This window comes from Dermochelys coriacea, chromosome 2 (assembly GCF_009764565.3).
Source record: "Dermochelys coriacea isolate rDerCor1 chromosome 2, rDerCor1.pri.v4, whole genome shotgun sequence".
Taxonomy (NCBI): Eukaryota; Metazoa; Chordata; order Testudines; family Dermochelyidae; genus Dermochelys; species Dermochelys coriacea.
The window spans coordinates 130,592,367-130,611,488 of record NC_050069.1 but is presented as its reverse complement, the minus strand read 5'-3'; the positions used below and the strand labels follow the sequence as shown (position 1 = coordinate 130,611,488).

The window sequence follows — 19,122 nt, the reverse complement described above, 5'->3', positions numbered from 1 at the left end:
ACCTTCTGTCTTGTTGTCTTATAATTTAAATTATTTGGGGCATGAACTCACTTTGGGTTAATTAGCCTGCACAATTAGCCTGCACAAGGGAGCAGGAGAGAGAGAGAGCGTGTGTATGTCTGTGTATGGCAGAGGGGGCATCTACCTCTCCCTTACACTCTTGTGTGGGCATGTAGTCTAATGGTAACGTTTTCTAACGTCACTTTTGAAAAGGGGACTTAGGTTCATAAATCACTCCAGTGCTTTTGAAATTTTTACTCCAACAAACTATATAGCCCTATGTGTTTGAACTGCACCTAGCACGAGACCTAAAATCCAAATAAAGAAAAATGAGAGCACGTACCATACAATACTTATACTCACAACGAGTATTATACTAAAATACTTGTGTGTTAGCATGCCACAGAGACATGTGATCATGGAAGAGTTTAAACCCTGCTGCTATCTGGGCTTATTTTCTCTCACCAAAAGCTATAGCACAGTCTATAATTTCTTGCTTATTAACCATTCTAAAGTTCTATCACTTGCTACACTGTGCTCAACCAGAACAACTTGGATTTAAATTACAGGGGGGAAAGATCTTTGAATTGTACTAGCTTTGTGAGCCAAGAGAACTCAAACAAATTAACTTTGTTGTTTTTATCAGCTAGGATGATCCCAAAACAAAACTCCATTTCTGAATATAACTGAAGTTAGGGAAAGCTTGTGTATCAATCCAAACATGACCCTTGTGGTCCCTTCTAACCTTATGATTCTATGCTTGTGACTTAAGCCCATTTCCTGAAAAACAACAGCAGTAGCTCAAAACCTAGTGTTACATGTCTGTCCAACAGTGGGGATCCTGCTCCCAAAGAGACAGTTATCTGCTTGTGGATGCTCCATGAGGAAAACTAGGCAAATTTTTGTAGCATAAGGGAGAGATTTACATATGTGCATAAGGGATTTAGGAGCAAAAGACCCATTGAAAGTCACAAATCCCATCAATTTCTAAATTCAATTATGGACATAGGAGCTGGCTAATGTAACTGAATTTGTATTGAATATTCTTGCTGGTAAATATCACAGTGGGACCAGAGGTAGAATTGTCTAATTACACTTGCATCATCTTGTAACCCAACAGAATGAGCTTTAGCTAAAGTCTTAGTAGCAACTGATGTTTCCAATCATGAGATGAGCATTTGAGAAATTGTGCATGAGCTCTCTGAGAAATAGCCTGGGATTTGAGAGATGTACATGTTTCTCTAAACTTTCCACAAAAAGATGCTCTTGCATAATGAGTTATCTGAAATGCAGCTATTCATGGCATCATGGTTAGTCATGTCAAAATCACAACCAAACAAGCATGGTGGATTTGTCCACAGCTCTGAAATCAGTTCCCTAAGGGACACATTTACTAAAAGCTTAATTGAGCAGTTTATCAGTGAAACCTAGTAATACCTAAATAAAACCTAAATAATTTGCTGGGATATGTAATGACAATATATCATCATCAAATACTGGTTAGTCATATAACAATCAAAACACAGCAAAAAAACAGAAGTTATGCATTTCATTTTTCACAGTTCTCTAATTAGTTCTTTATATTCTCTACTTGTAGCTGTTCTAGCATAAGACAACTTTTTTCCCCCATCATAAAATGCAATTTTTCCATGTCACAAATCACAAGTGGATTGACATGCTGAAGTGGTATATGCTGATTCCAATCCTTGGTTGCACTTAAGTTACTTATGCCACTTTGCTGCCACCTTAGCTGGCCATTCCTCCATCATCTGGTGATCCTCATGTTTCTACTCAACCTTCCTTCCTTACAGATAGGAAATGGGGTTTGGTCAGAGAATTCCAGCACATTGGTGTTTCCCATCTTCCAGAAGAGTTTCTTGTGACTGTTATCAGGTTACTCTAATTTATACCCTGGGATCAGCACCTGTTTGGTCTAGGATTGTGTACCCTTTGTGCTCCCAACTGAGCTGCACCAAATACCCTATTGCTGCAGCTGATGGTTGAGCTCCCTGGGTATTAACAATGATCAGTATCCCGAAGTATCCAGAGTAAACACTCCATAACTGATATCAGTGTTGTCTTCACTGGTTTCAGAAAACAGATGTTTATCTAATACATTTATGAATCTAGTGAGACTGTCCAAATCATGAATCTGAAAATGTCTGATTAATATGACAGATTTATGATTTTAAATTCATTAACATAGTAAGAGAATGTCACTTTCTTTAGGTTCATAGATACATGATGAAGTCAAGAATCATTTTAATGTTTATTTGCAAGTTTTAGATGCAATTTAAAGTTGTTTTTTTTTTTAAATCAATACTACTTTAGTAGTGTCATGAATCTGGCAAGTTTTCAATCGATTTCATGAACACTTTAAGATTTGTGTGTCTGTTGTAATTTACTCCATGTCTAACACAGCAGTGGTGGGTATCAACAGAAAAAAAGGGGTAGCCATAAAAATATCCCCAACTGCAAAGTAATTCAGCAAAAAATTACTATAGATGAAGGGCCTTATAATGACTTCCATTTGAAGTCAAGGGAAAGATACCCACTGACCTCTCTGGGAGTTGGATCAGGCCACAAGTGAATACAATGAATATAAAAGCTAAAAAGTCATAGGTATTCAATGAAGAATTCAGTTATAGCAGTTCTATAAAGTCCACTCAGATTATCAAGCCAACAGTCTGGCCCTTGCTTTAAAAAAAAAAAGAGAAGAAAGAATAAACAGAAATAAGCAGCTGCATCAATATTTATTGTCTAAATAATGTATTAAATATAACTGCTGAAGCCAATCTATGAGGCTTTTGCCCTGCAGTTTACAGTGCAAATATCACTTAAAATAGTCTTCGGCAGTAGTCTGCAAAACTGCTGAGACCAGCAGGATGTAATACTTTCACGCAAGAAGCATCAGAGGTGCCATGATCCTGTATGTACAATGTGCATCTACAGAGAAGTTAACATACCAAAAGAATTGCCGTGGAAAAGGGAAAGTAAATAGCAAGTGACAGGTGAGTGGCAAATTCAACCCCGGGGAAATAATTGTAAGTACCCAGAACTGTCTTTGATTTATCTATTTTGAATTTACAAATGAAGTTATTTCTCAATATAGTGACATGCTGTTAAATACAAACAGTAAATAAATGGCTACATACTAACTGCAGTGTTAGCAGAGAATTTAGAAAAAGTCAATGCATGTTATTTCATAATGAACACGCTGAAGTCAGAGGTAAGGGCCCTGATTCTCCTGTGTCAATAGAGAATTTAGATGCAAAGCCTGCAATCTCAAAAGCAGGGGAGCTTTCTCTGGACTGGCAGAAAAAAGGGGCAGTGGCTCCTTTACGGGTTCCCTCTCCCTTGAGGGCTGGGAGGGGAGTGGTCAGCTGGGGGTGGGAAGGAATCACCTCAGCTGGTGGGTGGGCAAAGTAGGGCTCAAGTAAGTAATTGGTCCCTGTGCATGATGGGGTGGGGAAGCCAAGATAATTCCTGGCTCCTCCTTGTGGCAGGTATTTCATGCAGGCACTGATTGCAGAGGGGATACAGTTCCCTAATCAGCAGGAGTTGGAAGTGAACTTAAGGGAAGACTTTCCATGAAGAAGCTGGAGAACTGAACTGGGATTCCTAAACATCTGGCACAGCGAGGCAACACCCATCTTTTACCAGCCCCACCATTGAGTGCCAGCAACAGGCTGGGAACAAGTTGTGGAAGATGGGGGGACAAATGACAGCTCTGCATGAGGTGCAAATGATTAAGGCAGGAATCATGACCTGCACTGTACAAGTTATTGCTGGACAGTTCCCAGTGGAGTGAAGCTAATAAAGTTGTGGCCTAATTAAACCACATCACTTGCATCTCGTCTTTCTTCCTGTGTGTCCAAGACAATTACGCACTGTGTGCTATTTCGTAATGAACTTGTTGAAGTCAGAGATATTGGGCCTGACTCTCTGTTGTACACCAGTGCAAGTCAGGAATAACAATTGAAGTCAATGGAGTTGCACCAGGATAAAAATAGTGGGAGAGAAGAAGGATGGGAGCGATTTGCTGTTACAGAATCTTGGGCACTCCATAAATGTTCTGGCTGCAATATATGCAAAATGTTTTAAATAGGTAATAAAATGTTCACCTACGTAAACCAGCCTACCAATCGGAATTTTCAATTCAAATGCTAACAAGTTTGCAATATGAAAGAGTCTAACAATTCCAGGTTACATAAATAGAGGCTAATAATGGTTTCCTATTCTAGTTTGAGACTATGAAGGCTTGAAAACTGTAATATCACAAAAAGGTTAAAAAACAGTATAAAGTGCTTTGATAAGTTTAAGCTGTCAAAAACAGTGATGTTAAATGCCATTCATATTCACTTTGGGAGGTTCTCTGCATATCAGCTTTTTAGAGCACTATGTCTATACAAATAGAGATCTGTTTGGATTTCCTCAGGTAATTCCTCCCCAGAGTTGGGGTCTTCATGATTAAATGTATAAGCAGGGACTACAGTGCACCTATTTCCTCCTTGCTAAAATTAAGACATGTTTTTTGTTTTCCAGTAAGAATTAAAAATTGTTAATCTATAGGTAACAGGAAAGAAAGAATTGCTCTAATGCTCTTATGATCCTGCCCCACTCCCACAAATAATCCTGAAAGGTATCCCAGGTTTCCTTTTGTGCTATATGATCAGGTAACCAGTTCCCTGAACAAAGGAGTACTGTAACATTTAATTTTCTACTTTAATAACAGGGCATAAATCTGTACATAAGCCTTTTGTTCATGTGTGCTCCATAATCCAGATTTACTTTAAATTAAACCAGATGGCGATTGCTTAACTCTTTAATTCTGAAGCTTTTTGAAGTGCAGGAGGACTATTAAATGTAGCTTACTCTGGGGGAATCGCGGTGGATTGTCGTTGACATCAGTCAGGGTGATGTTCACCGTAGTGGTCCCTGATAATCCACCCATCTGGCCTCCCATGTCTTTTGCCTGGATAACTACTTGGTACTGCTCCCTGTTTTCTCTGTTCATGTTTGGCAAAGCAGTCCTGATGATGCCTTTAGGAAAACGTAAGCAATTGTTATCCATCCCTGCATTTCTGACATGCACAGTACCACGATACTGAGTTTTTTCAATGTGTCTTTAAACATATTTTTCAAGCGTGCATCCACTATCAGTGCAATCCAATTATTTGTGTATCTCTGTGAAGAGTTTTCAATACAACTTCTCTCTTTCTATGTACGATAGAAACAAAAACATTAGTACTATATTACAACTTTCTCATTCCTACCCCAAACAATACAAGTAACTTATGCTTTATTTAGATAGCTGTAATATAGATGGTTTTCACCTTTATTACAAGGTACTGTTGTAAGTTACTGAAACACAGCAAGTAAGAAACATTGTAGCACTTCACTGCTTGGCTTTGTACAAATCTGTCCTATTTTTGGTGCGTTTTCTAGAAGAAAGAAAACTACTACGCTTGTGGTAGACTAAAACAATATCAGTTTCCTGACCTGTTTCTGGCTCCACAGAGAAATATGGCTGTCCCTGAAGTATGCTGTAGATGACACGGGCACTGTTTCCATATGAAGGGTCATCGGCATCAGTAGCTGTGACTTGCACCACAGAAGTACCTGAAGTATCCAAATTCAGCTTAGTTCTGCATGGCACCAGAAGGAGGAGCAAAAGCACTAGTTTTCATTCAAGTAACCTCATTGAAATCTTCATTGACTCCTGCATCACAGGGACCTGTTCGTTTATCTACATATAAACTTGTGGTCAATTAAAAAAATGTATTTACTTACTCAAGTTATAGGATCTAGTTCTAAGCAGTTTGGAAGTTGTTTCCTTAAATCTGAATAGATGATCAGAACCAAGTTAGTAAAGTCAAACCAGAACAGCAGCAGAGTTTAATGCATATCCTTACATGATTATTATTGGCTCATAACCATTGTTTTCTTTTAGGTTTTTGAATACAAACAAGTGTCTGTGTTTCAGTGACACCAGATTGTCTCATAAATCTTTCTGTGCACTGATGGCAATGCATTATACAAAGATCCAGGAATGTTAAAGGGACAGCAGATTGAATAGTTCACCTAGATCTGCACTTCTCGCCCTGGTGAGAAGAAGGAGATATAAGCACCATTGCCTCTCATGCATATTTACCTAAAAGATATATTTTGAAATGTCTTAATCTTCTACACTTCATGGAATAGCATGGCTACTTCAAACTTTTCTGTGAAATAATCCCTCCCCAAACCCTTCAATTATCCTCACTATTATTTCTTTTTGTAGCAGTGCAGAGTCCCCATCCCACTGAAGTCCAAATTATGGCACTTACAGTGATGGGGAGTATCATGATTGTTTCCTATCTGTTGTAGCTCCATATACTGCACACACATATATACTTTTGTTTCTCTTATTGTGTATTTAAAAAGTCATCTATCACCGTGGGATCTGCCCATTTGGCTAGCCATTGGACTTCTTGGGGACAGGAAGTCCTTCAGATACATTTCTTCTCTTGTTCCCGTTATCTTCCCTCTCCTGCATACCTTCACCACATCACTGCATAATACTGAAACCTGTGACAACAGCAACCAGAATCAGTTTTCTGTATTTTTAATCTGATCTACACTAACCACTGACCCTAAAAGCAATTGTCATGACAGGATGTATGGGATAAAGGCTACACTGTTACTTTGCTTGGAGCAGGATTCTGTAAAGGGCTAAGCACTCTGGTCCTGACCTAGCAAATTACTTAAGCACATGATTAACTTTAAGCACGTGACTAGTCCTGCTGACATCAATGGAACTATATATATGCTGAATGTTAAACACATCCATAAGTGTTTTATTGGACCAGAGCTAGACAGCTCAGCATCTTGCAGAATTCAGTCCCTACAGAGCAAACAAGAAATGACTAAGTAGGGGGTGCCTCTAAAATAAGGCAAGAGCATGTTGGGGGGCAGGAGGGTGTTTCCTGCTTTTTTATGTTGATGTTCTTATGAACACTTAAAATAGAATGCAGAATTCATTTAAGAAAATGATATTGGGAATAGAAATCATAGAAAAATTACATTTTTAACTCTGTAAATTAAGAAGGGAGCCACATGTGCATCTCGATGATGGAAGGCATCAGACCAGAGACTGAGTCAGCTGTGTGCGACACTTTTACATATTTTGGCACAGAGTAGATTTTGAGGGGTACAGTGCTCATAATTTTTGCTACTGTGTCTGAAATTAAGTTTTGAGACTCTGATCCTACAACGTATTGTGTGTGGATGAATCTGCATGCAACAAATTCTGAATCTGCATGCAACAAATCGCAGGATCAGGGTTTACATTCCTGATCCCAAACAGCATAGGTGTGGAGTATTGCACATCCAAGGCAAAGATAAGCAATGATGAGCACTATAACATTAATGAAAGTGACACATTAACGAGGAGAAGGAGTCAAGCCTCAAAGGCTATGCATAGCTAAGTTTCTGATTAGCATGATGAAGGTTTCTCTTTAGAACATGTCTCCTGAGATATACTCATTCTCTGCCCTGGCCCTGCCCCCCTTTCTTACCCTATGCATTCACAAAGAAGGGAGTAGTCGCAAAGGGGCTTGACATGGAAGCTGATGGAGCACAACTTTGAACGCTCCTCCATACACATCAGAGCAACTTGCAAGATCAATTTATAGACTTACTAGCTGAATTCTCTCTCTTTCCTTTTAAGTGCTGAGTGAAATTGGAGGGGCTCATATATACATATGCTTTATACAGACCAATTAGCAGCATTTATTAAAAGGAATTCAAATGTGTTGCAATTGGATTGTCTTCTTGTTTCTACCAAAACTAAAATATAACTGTCAGTTCTCTCTGGAGGGTAATTTGGAGGAAAAATTGGAGAATATACTTATAATTTCTGAATCCTTAGCAGAACTGGACCTTCGAGTGTTATTTGATTGAATTTTGAAGGGTAATGAGACTCTGGATATTAGATAATATTTCTTCCTCCTATCTGAGAATGTATTTTTACTTTGTTTTATGTTATGAATGCTGATGAGAGGATTAAGTTAATGGACATTGAAAATTACAGTAAAAAATTGTCCACTTCCCTTTCTCCATTTTTATTTTCAGTAGCATGTGAATACTCTACATACCTCTTCATGGTTTTGTACCCTTAATGAAAGTTGATGCTCAGTGTTCTCTTACATATAAAAGCAATTTAGTGAAACAATGTGAAGAATTATGCCCTTCCTTATAATCAATATTTTAAAAAGTTACAGAGCAACCTTAAAAATGTAGAATTACAAATATTTGAAATTGTCAGCTTGCTCTACATTTTTGCTTCTAAAGAAACAGAGCTTTCTAATTTATAGGACATTTATTGCTTTAAATTCCATTTTTGATTATTTGCTGTTAGATTATTTGTTAACTCTGAACAGCTTGTTGTAAACTTTTAAAAAGTCAAGAATGCATGCCTTTTTGAAAGACATGTTTTAGTTAAACATCAGTTGTTTGGCTCAGGACAGGACTAAATGGGTGAAATGCTATGGCCTATATTATACAGGAGGTCAGACTAGATCAGAAGTTCTCAAACTGTGGTCTGAGCTCCATTCAGGTGGTCCATGGATAGTTCCCTCTAAGGTGCATGCCTGGGCCACTGCACACAACAGAATGAAGGGCCACCCACCTAAGTAGTGGAGCCACGCCGTTGTGGCTCCACTAATCAGGTGCCCAGACCCTGGAGAAGACGCACATATAAGGTGAGGTGGTGGCCTTGGGGGGAATAGAGGGTAGGTGGGTGGGGGCAATGGGGTGGTGAAGAGGGGATGGGGGAATTTGGGATGTGAAGAGCTGTGGGATGTGCTGAGGTGACTTTCCCCAGCTCCAGGACTGCGGCTGCTGGGGAGACAGATGGCCTTCTTTCCCAGCCCCAGCTCAGGGGCTGCTGCAGTCGGGGAGAGAGGGCACATCCATCACATTAGAAAGGTAAGACTACTTATATTAAAATATGAGTTGTGTGCTTTTATTTGTAGAACAACAATGTTAATTATTAAGATTTTTTTATATATCGCTTTTATTCAAAGTGCTTTACAAAAGTTACCTAACGGTACTAACAACATTTCAAAAGATCATTAAGTGGCCCGCTGAGACCCTCACCAATTTTCAAGTGGTCTGCGAAAAAAAAAGTTTGAGAACCACTAGACTAGATAATCTATTGGTCCCTTGTTTTTTGTTTGTTTGTTTTTAAATCTATGCATTTATTTCTTTTCTTCTGGATCTTATAGAATGCCTTTCTGAGAGCTATGCTCCACCAGTTGTGTTTCACAAGGTGCACAGACAACATATGACTCCATTTTCATTTGAAGCCACATCATAAGCCACACACACATAAGCATGGAATAAATAATTTTGGATACGTTCCCTCTACCTCGGTCACCGCCATACCTGTAGTGACCACCGTTGCAAAGTGTCCTCTGTGCAGTTTCACAAGGTAAATCTATGCTGCAACTCTGAGCAAGTGTCCCAATCCAGGTAGACAGATTTGTGCGGTAAAAACAGCAGTGTGGATGTTATGGCACCAGCTGAGGATCAGGCGGGCTTGAGAGCCTGAGCTGCCGCTCCAGCTGTAATGTCCACATTGCTATTTTTAGCACATTGGCTTGAACAGAGCTAGTACAAGTCTGTCTACTCAGGACGGAAAGCATATTCCCAGCTGCAGTGTAGAGACACACACACACACATACACGCTCCTTCTAAAGGCTACAGATTTGATCCTGTTCCCACTGAAACCAACTGCAGCAGGCTTGAGCTCTGCATCAAGTTTCTCATTACCAGATAGTGTCATGCTGAGGGCAATGTGGAGCCACATCACCCCCGGTGGGGTGGAGGGCAGGTTTGGTGAGGGATTGTACCATCTCATTGGATGGTGCAGCCTGTTTCCCTTTGTCTACTCGACCAGCTGCTACATGGTGGTTGGGGGGCAAAGCATGGACCCTGTTAAACTTTTTGGACTTGTGCCTCCTTTGGATGTAGGAGATACTGCTGGGGGTCTGGCCCTTGCACAGGGGTTGTGGCAGGGGGCATAAAAGTAAAGTAAAGCCCCTTGCACCATCTCCATGCACCACACAGGGATCTCACCTACAATAGGGACCTTGCGATTAAACAAACAGAAAAAAAAGACTAAATTTACATAATATTTTCCCAGTGAATAATTTTACCAGCTCAAGTTATGATTTATTCTACCCTGCAGCCTTATTGCCTTCTATTTTGCGATGCTGAATTGCATGAGTGTCTAATCAGCCCCCAAAATTAATTTGTTCAGATCAATTTGAATGTGTTAGCTGCTTTCCTTTACGTTTCATCTGCACATTTAACCACTTTTGAAACGAAACCGTCTTTCAAGCTATTCAAGATATGTAAAAGTGGACCTTGACTGCCCTTTCCAACATTACCTTGCCATTACCTGTCTGCAAATTATAGTTACCACTTAAGAAACCATTTGTTTCCCATCTGGTAGCCAATTTTTTATCCATTTCAATAGCTCTCCCATGTACCAGTCTTTATACATCAAATCTTTGTGAATCAGTCTTTTGTGGGAATAGTATCAAAAGCTTTTCTGAAATGCAAGCAAAATGATTGCAAATCCTTTGCTTCCCCTTTGTTTGCCAAGTCAGTAATGTACTGAAAAATACTGAAATAAATTAATCAGACTTCTTAGAGTTGTACAGTCTTTCATCAATGTTTCCATTTTAAAATGAAGTCAGCTTAGGTAACCCATGAAAATGGGTTGCATTTTTGATATTCTGTGATATGTTAAACCATTTTAGATGGGTAAGTATCTCATGGCATTACTGAAATAAATAGCAGATCTATTTCTCCTCCTCTTTACACCTGGTATAAATCAGGAATAACTATCAAATTAATGGAAAATTTGTGAGAGAGAAGAATCATGTCTAGTGCACTTAAAAGATACTTCCTGGTGAAAGAAGAACTATAAATAGTCTGCTCTATGCAGCCCTCAAGTTAAATTCTGTCCCTTGGATGTATATACACAACTTCTGATGAAATTGGTAGGAGGCAGAGCTACATGTTGAGAGCAAACTTTGACCCTTGTGTTATAAAGCTGAGAATACCATTGTATGGTAGAACATAAAAGGACCACAATTCATCAAACACACTCCAACTACTCTGTAAATAGACCAAAGTAGCTGGAGTATACTGGTGAATCTGGTACATTATATATAATTTATAGAACAATTGCATTAATCCAGTTTTACCCTGCGATAACTACGTGTTTTATGCCATACAGTCAAGTAATGCACTGCTGAATCAGGCCAATAGCGTTTACATAATATAACTAAACAGCCAGCTTCTAGAATATTGTAGCTCTCAGAAGGCATGTCTGAAAATAATTGTAATGATAGCTTTTGAACATCTCTAAAGTCTGACCTAAACTGGGTATAATAATATTAATACACTTCACAATTTATGGTGCTTTCCATGTAAGCATCTTAAAACATTTTACAACTATTCATGATTTTAACCTTTAAATTAGGTAAGGATCAGATAGGATAATTAACAAGAAGAAAGTTGTATAGGAAATGCATGGCAGAACGTGGATGAGAACTCAGACTGTCTCCCTCCTTGTTTTGTGCATTAACTACACTCTCAGCTCCCTTCTGCTGACATATCTATACAAACAGCATGCTGAAATAGCAGAAATCTATCTGCTTTTTCTAGAGAAAAAGAGGGAAAATAATTGCATATGCTTTCCAGTTTGTTAATTTTTGAAATGTGCTATATTACATGCAGCAAATTAAATGGAGAGGGGATAGACTCAGTGAAAGTAATGTCAGAAAGAGCGTCTAGATACCTGGCATTCCAGTAAGTGAGCAAAAAGGTGCTAGAGACAAGCATGGCACTAGAGACAGTAAATCTTTTTGGGTAGCCTTTCAAAAAATAACATAATAATTATTCCTTGGATTTTTCTGCTGCTGACTGTAGATTTTATTTTATTTTAGTGTGCAGTGGATTGAAAAAGTGTTTGGTAAGAAATGTGAGGATGCAATGTAATCATATGAGCCATTAAAACCTGTCATTCTGAGATTCTTGCTGAGCAGATGTGGGAGGATTTTGCAGGGGAATTAGCCGGAAGAAGTAAAGAAAAAATAAAAATAAAAATATCCAAAGTAGTGGCATGGTAAGTGACTTAAGTAAGAAGGAAGTGCTATAGAAAACAATTATTGCTATGATATTTTAGCAGTGGGAAAAGGGGACATATCAAACTAATGAGAGAGTGAACAAATGCCTGGGGAGCAAGTAGAGCAGTGGCAGCTATAAATAGTCTCGATTGTTCTTCTGAAGAGAAAGACAAAAGGAAAACTAAGGCTAACTGTGGGATGGCCAAGTTGCAGTCCACATGTAAACCCAGAGGGAGGTTACACCTTTATGAAGTGCACGTTGATATCCATAATGCAGGAAAGCAGAATAGATTAGAGGGCTAGAAGAACAACTAGGAAGGATGATAGCCATCAGTGATGCGAAGAAAATCATAGCCTGGGGAATTCATAGGCTGTGCTGCTAAACCCTGAAAACATGAAGTGAGAACACTAAGGGAGTGATTAAAGAACAGAATTCCTAGGTTGGAAGAGATTAATAGAGAAGCATAACTGAAAGGAAAGAAAGGATGAGATCATAACAGGAATCATAACAGGTTTAAAGTCAGAAACATCTATTCTTGTCTGAAGGATATTAGCAGAGAGTCCAGCGGAAAAAGTACAGGGAAGAAAATTGATTTATCTGCAGCCATGAGAAGAAACCCTTGGTGAAACATGAGGAACACCAAGAAGACAGGAAAGAACAAAGAAGAAAGTTATAACTGGTAATCCTTTGGGACTCAGTGAGGAAAAGAATGAAGTAAGAGAATATGTACAGTAATCTACATAAAGCGGGCAGCCTTACTGGGCTACTGACCTAAATGCAGGGTCCTCATCTTTGCCCATGACCTGCACAGAGGATGAACAAGGTAATAAGGGTCATGAACAAGAGACTAAAGTAGATAATACTGCAGAGTGACATTCGCAGAAGCGGAATCCCTAAATGCACAAGAAACGCACTAGCTACTACCCCCAACCTAAGGAAGAGCAGCATATTGCTGCATACATGTCCAGGTAGCGCCACCGTTTGATATAATGAGGGAATAATCCTGAGTCTTTTCCTATCCTCTTTGGAGTATTTCATGATCAAAGGGATACTAGGGTCACCAGGGATAGGGTGACCAAATAACAAGTGTGAAAAATTGGGACACCTTTTTTTTTCCAGGGAAGGTGGGTGGAAGGAAAGGGAAATAGTTGCCTATATAAGACAAAGCCCCTAATATCGGGACATCCCGATACTATTGGGATATCTGGTCTCCCTATCCAGGGAGAACAAGGATTTTCACAATGTCTTTCTGCTGCCTCTTCCACCCTTTTCCTCCTTGTGCACTCAAGGAGCTGCTTGGGCACATAGATGGCCTTCTTTGAAGAATGCAGACTGTTTGGTAATGACACTCTTCACTTGTGCAAATTGTGGAAAATCATGGGGGCTAAAAACTTGACAAGCTTTTTTGCAGGATAGGGAATGGTATATGAAATCTTGGTAAAATGTTAGAACTAAAAAAATAAAAAGATGTACCCAATATTTCAGGCAAAACTGTCAGAGGAAACTTCAGAACAGTTATTGGTTATTTTTAAGAATTCTTGGAAAAGAGATGAGAAACCTTATGGAGAAATTCTGTACATTTTAATAGGGCTGAATGCCATAGGAATCCATAGAACACTAGACACTTCTTCATTAAATTCTATCAGATAGTTAAGGGAGCCTATATAAAGGATATGATTTTCTATTAAATTGTAGTAAATAAGCACAACTTCATCAACATCAGATTCTCCTCCTAAATGAAACAAACCACAAATTTTGGCTAAGTACTTGGGTTAAAAAGGGGTAGCACTATTACCATGAATCTGAGTGCAAAATTCTGATTTGGCAGCATTTTACATCCACTTTGCACAGGTATATATGACTTGACAAGCAAAGCAGTAAAATGCCAGGCCCTATGCTTTCAGCTGAAAAATCTTGTGCATTATTTCAGCCTGTTAGAAAATTGCCCTTGAATTTGGAGATTATGCTTATGACCCAATTTTGATTTATACTGTCTGGAGCCTAGAAAAAGTCCTGCTGGCAACTCACAAACAGAAAAAGGTCTACATTTGTGAAATAAAGTTGTTCACAGTTAATTGTTTGAGTAGCTGTTATAACCGAGTTAAAACAGTAGTCCAAATTCTGCTCTTTACTCAGAATTAGTCCTATTAACTTCAGTGTAAGTAAAAGGGGCAGGATTTGATCCACTATACTCGGAATACACAAATTTTGCTTTCTGTGGTAACTAGAGCATCTTTTAGATATCCAGGTATACCCAGATATATAGGTTTAATCTGTCCACCTTCAGCATTTGCACTGGATTGAGCCTAGCAGATGCATTACTTTTTTTTTGCAGTGCAGTGGTCTGAAAGGTTGTTTACTTGGTGACATGAAGTACATACTGTCACCTACAGACCCAGAGAGTGCAAAACTTTGAACTGAATGTGAGGTCTAATGATTGCACATGAAGATACAAGTCATGAATATCTCAATGCATTTACATGAAAGGGTCTTTTTTGTAATTGAGAATGGGATAATAAGAGCCAACAGGTTGAAACTGAACATGGAATCATTCACAATAGGAAAATACTTTAAATGAAGGCATTGAATCACTTTCATTAAATGTATCCAAAATAGTTTATATACAGCCTAGTGGGATGTCTTTTAGAGAAAGATTTTGAGGATGGGACTGATGGTCTGAGATGTCTTTTACAATCCCAGCTCCTGCCATATGCCTCCCTTTCTGTATGATATGGAACTGTTCTGTCAAAATCCTCTCCTTAATTGAAGCTGCATGACATTTGCTGAGACTTATGGTACCAGAAAAGCTATAATTTATATATAGTCAATGTTATTTTTGTGTTTCATTTTAAAAACACTGAAGCTAGATAATCTTGTTGTGATCCCTTCATTATTCAGACTAGTTCTGTAGGGTCCCAATTAGGGCTGTCAATTAATCGCAGTTAACTCAGACAATTAACTCAAAAAAATTAATAGTGATTATAAAAATTATTCATGATTAATCACAATTTTAATTGCACTATTAAACAATAGAATACCAATTGAAATTTATTAAATATTGTGAATGTTTTTCTACATTTTCATAAATATTGTATTATGTGTTATAATTTAAATCAAAGTGTATATTACTCTTGATTACAAATAGTTGCACTGTAAAAATAATAAACAAAGGAAATAGTATTTTTCAATTCACCTCATACAGGTACTGTAGTGCAATCTCTTGGTCATTAAAGTGCAACTTAGAAATGCAGATTTTTTTTGTCACATAACTGCATTCAAAAACAAAACAATGTAAAACTTCAGTGCCTACAAGTCCACTTAGTCCTACTTCTTGTTCGGCCAACTGCTAAGACAAACAAATTTGTTTACATTTACAGGAGATAATGCTGCCATTTTCTTATGTACAATGTCACCAGAAAGTGAGAACAGGCATTTAGTTGTATGGCACTTTTGTAGACAGCATTGCAAGGTATTTACATGCCAGATATGCTAAACATTTTTATGCCCCTTCATGCTTTGGCCACTATTCCAGAGGACATGCTTCCATGCTGATGATGCTCATTTAAAAAAAAGTGTTAATTAAATTTGTGACTGAACTCCTTGGGGAGAATTGTACATCTCCTGCTCTGTTTTACCCACATTCCCCATATGTTTCATGTTATAGCAGTCTCGGATGATGACCTAGGACATGATGTTCATTTTAAGAACACTTTCACTGCAGATTTGACAAAATGCAAAGAAGGTACCAATGTAAGATTTCGAAAGATAGCTACAGAATTCCACCCAAGATTTAAGAATCTTCCAAAATCTGAGTGGGACGAAGTGTGGAGCATGCTTTCAAAAGTCTTAAAAGAGCAACATTCCAATGAGGAAATTACAGAACCCAAACCACCAAAAAAGAAAATCAACCTTCTGCTAGTGGCATCTGATTCAGATGACGAAAATGAACATGCATCGGTCCACACTGCTTTGGACTGTTATTGAGCAGACCCCATCATCAGCATGGACGCGTCTCCCCTGGAATGGTGGTTCAAGCATGAAGGGACACATGAATCTTTAGCGCATCTGGCACGTAAATACCTTGTGATGCCAGCTACAACAGTGCCATGACAATGCCTGTTGTCATTTTCAGGTGACATTATAAAAAAGAAGAGGGCAGAATTATCTCCTGCAAATGTAAACAAACCTGTTTGTCTGAGTGATTGGCTGAACAAGAAGTAGGACTGAATGGACTTGTAGGCTCTAAACCTTTATATTGTTTTATTTTTGAATGCAGTTATTTTTTGAATATAATTCTACATTTGTAAGTTCAACTTTCATGATAAAGAGAGTGCTCTACAGTACCTGTATTAGGGGAATTGAAAAATACTAATTCTTTTGTTTTTATTTACAGTGAAAGTACTTGTAATCAAAAACAAATATAAAGTAAGCTCTGTACACTTTGTATTCTGTGTTGTAATTGAAATCAATATGTTTTAAAATGTAGAAAACATCCAAAATATTTAAATAAATGGTATTTTATTATTGTTTAACAGTGTGATCAATTCCATGATTAATCATGATTAATTTTTTAAATAGCTTGACAGCCTTAATCCCAATATAACTCTGTGCAGTGCCTTCCCAGATAATGCATTACCATTTTTTAAAATAAACTTTGCTTGGTTAATGTTGAAACTTTGAGATGATGGAAGGTTCAGACTATGTGGTAGATGCATCTAGTTAACAATGCAGTTAACAGGATGATGTTCCCACATAGTTCTGTAAAGTTCTCTGGTGGTTCTTATCTTCTAGTGTCCATGTCTTCTTCTGTTGATTGTAAATACTAATCAGGGTCAGTGAGGTCTCTCAAAACATGATATGATATACTTGTAAATCATACTTTGGTAGCCACTAAAAAGTCAATATTTACCAACAGATTCCACACTCAAATTATTTTGTATTCTAAATGTAGTAGGAAACTGGTACCACATATACAATTGTATGCTAATCTGGCAAATAGTAAATTTTTAATATTGACCACTTTTTATCATAAAACATACCTTACATGATTCTTCTGTAAAATTGTTATCATCATATGGAGGACTGTTCTATAGTTTGAATAGGTTAGCTGACATGATGCTGACCACAACACTGCAGTCTTCACACACCAGGACAAATTGAATTCAGCATCATGTCAACTAATTGCGATTCTGAATGTTATTTGTACTGGCTTACATTTACCTCAGTCATTCTCAGCATGTAGCACAGTGTGTAACAGTACTTTTATGTCCTTCCATAGGACTTTGCCTAACAACTGCTCATCTCCTGCCCATGTATCAGCCACAAGTAAATATGAGAATGGGAACTGGCAAAGCTCTTGCCTCAGAACCAGTATAGAGGGTGAATTGAAGCATAAAGAGAACAGGAAGCCACTTCGGATTCCAACTACCACCAGCCACAAGCAAGCTGTGGGAGAACTGGAAGGATAACAACAAAGTCCACCCCCCCCCCCAAAAAAAAACAATGCAAAGAGGGGAACAAAGGCAGAGAATGAACAGAAGCTTCTTCAGGACTGTGTCTGCTGTCAATGCGTTAGGAGACAGGAGCAAGGAAGTATAGCTCCTCAGTCACAGAATCCAGGAGAGAGAAGGCAGACTAGAGTGGCTTCAGTTTATAAAAAAAGAAAGGAAACACTCCACTGAAGTTTTTGTCAAAGGCTTCCCCAATCACCTTTTTCCGCAGATTTCAGGGAGGGATACAATTCACATAGACCAAACCATGAATTATGTATCACATCTTTTCATTCAAATTCCAACAAAGTTTGAATTAATGTATTTAAGATTATAAATAGACAAAAGCTCCAACCATAAAATTTGTATCTGGATCTGGCTGCAGAGTCTGAACCCTGAACTCTGCACCAGATGTGGGGTTTTCTCTCAGGCCTATTTCTAATTCTAAACAGAGAAAAGTACTAATATTACTTACCTTCTGAGTGAAAATCAGGACTTAACTGCCTTTATAATGGTTGGGAAATGGTTACTTTAAAGATCATAGTTAAAAGTATGTCCTTACACCAGAAATCATTACTTACCGACTACTGACATTTCAGGAACACTAGCAGTATAAATTTCTTCTGGAAACGTTGGTTCATTGTCATTGATGTCATGGATTTTTATGACAAACTCTGACTCTGGCTCCACTGGCCTCAGAGTTCTTCTGTTAATAGCCTGGGCATGAAGGGTGTAAAACGCTTTCTCCTCCCTATCAATTCTCCGAGTGGCATGAATGTCACCTGTTTTCTCATCAATAATGAAAAGAGTACCAGCCCCATCTCCTGATAAAATGTACTTGAGAGACCCATCTCCCTTGTCCTGGTCAGAGTGAAGCTAAAGGAGAAAGAGAGAGAGAGAGAAATCTTTTACTTTAAAAAAGTTTTTTTAAAGACAGGAAGTCATTCTGCATGCAAAAAAACAAAATGAGGACTGGAAAAACACTCATTTTCTATTTACATTGACTTGGCATATTGCAGTCATTATGCTGTATTATAGCATTCACGTCTCCCTCACTTAACACAAAGAGTTGTTTCACTTGACTGTTGTGGCAGATTTTAGTTTTCCAGCAACACCTGTTCTCGACGGTGAAACATTTGTGCCACAAATCTTAAAGAAGAATTTTATGTTAATGTTGACCTTTTCTTTCCTGGAAGAGAGCCTATTAGAAATTCACAACCTGCTGTGTTAGTTGTAAATTCACTAAGCAGACAAAGGACATGGCAGGATACATGACAATTAAGGAAAACAGAACAACTGGCAGTGTGTCACACAATTTTTAATTTTTTTATTTCTTATTATTTATGTTTCCTTCTCCTAAACTAAAGTACATTTCAGTGTAACTTATTATCACTTTTATGCCCATCAAATAGTTTCATCGGGCTAAACCAAAAAGCATTAATTAAGC

General features: G+C 38.2%; 1 protein-coding gene across 5 annotated transcripts in view; it reads right to left on the bottom strand.

Annotated features, from left to right (window-relative positions):
- The window catches only part of CDH10 (cadherin 10), a 167,424-nt gene that overhangs the window by 38,836 nt on the left and 109,466 nt on the right, over positions 1-19,122 (bottom strand). For all 5 annotated transcript variants that reach the window (XM_038392461.2, XM_043508437.1, XM_038392454.2 and 2 more), the window contains 3 exons: positions 18,257-18,551; positions 5,503-5,622; positions 4,876-5,043 (listed from right to left, as the gene is read on the bottom strand). In XM_038392461.2, the coding sequence (XP_038248389.1) occupies positions 4,876-5,043; positions 5,503-5,622; positions 18,257-18,551 (583 nt within the window). The remainder of the gene's footprint in view (positions 1-4,875; positions 5,044-5,502; positions 5,623-18,256; positions 18,552-19,122) is intronic.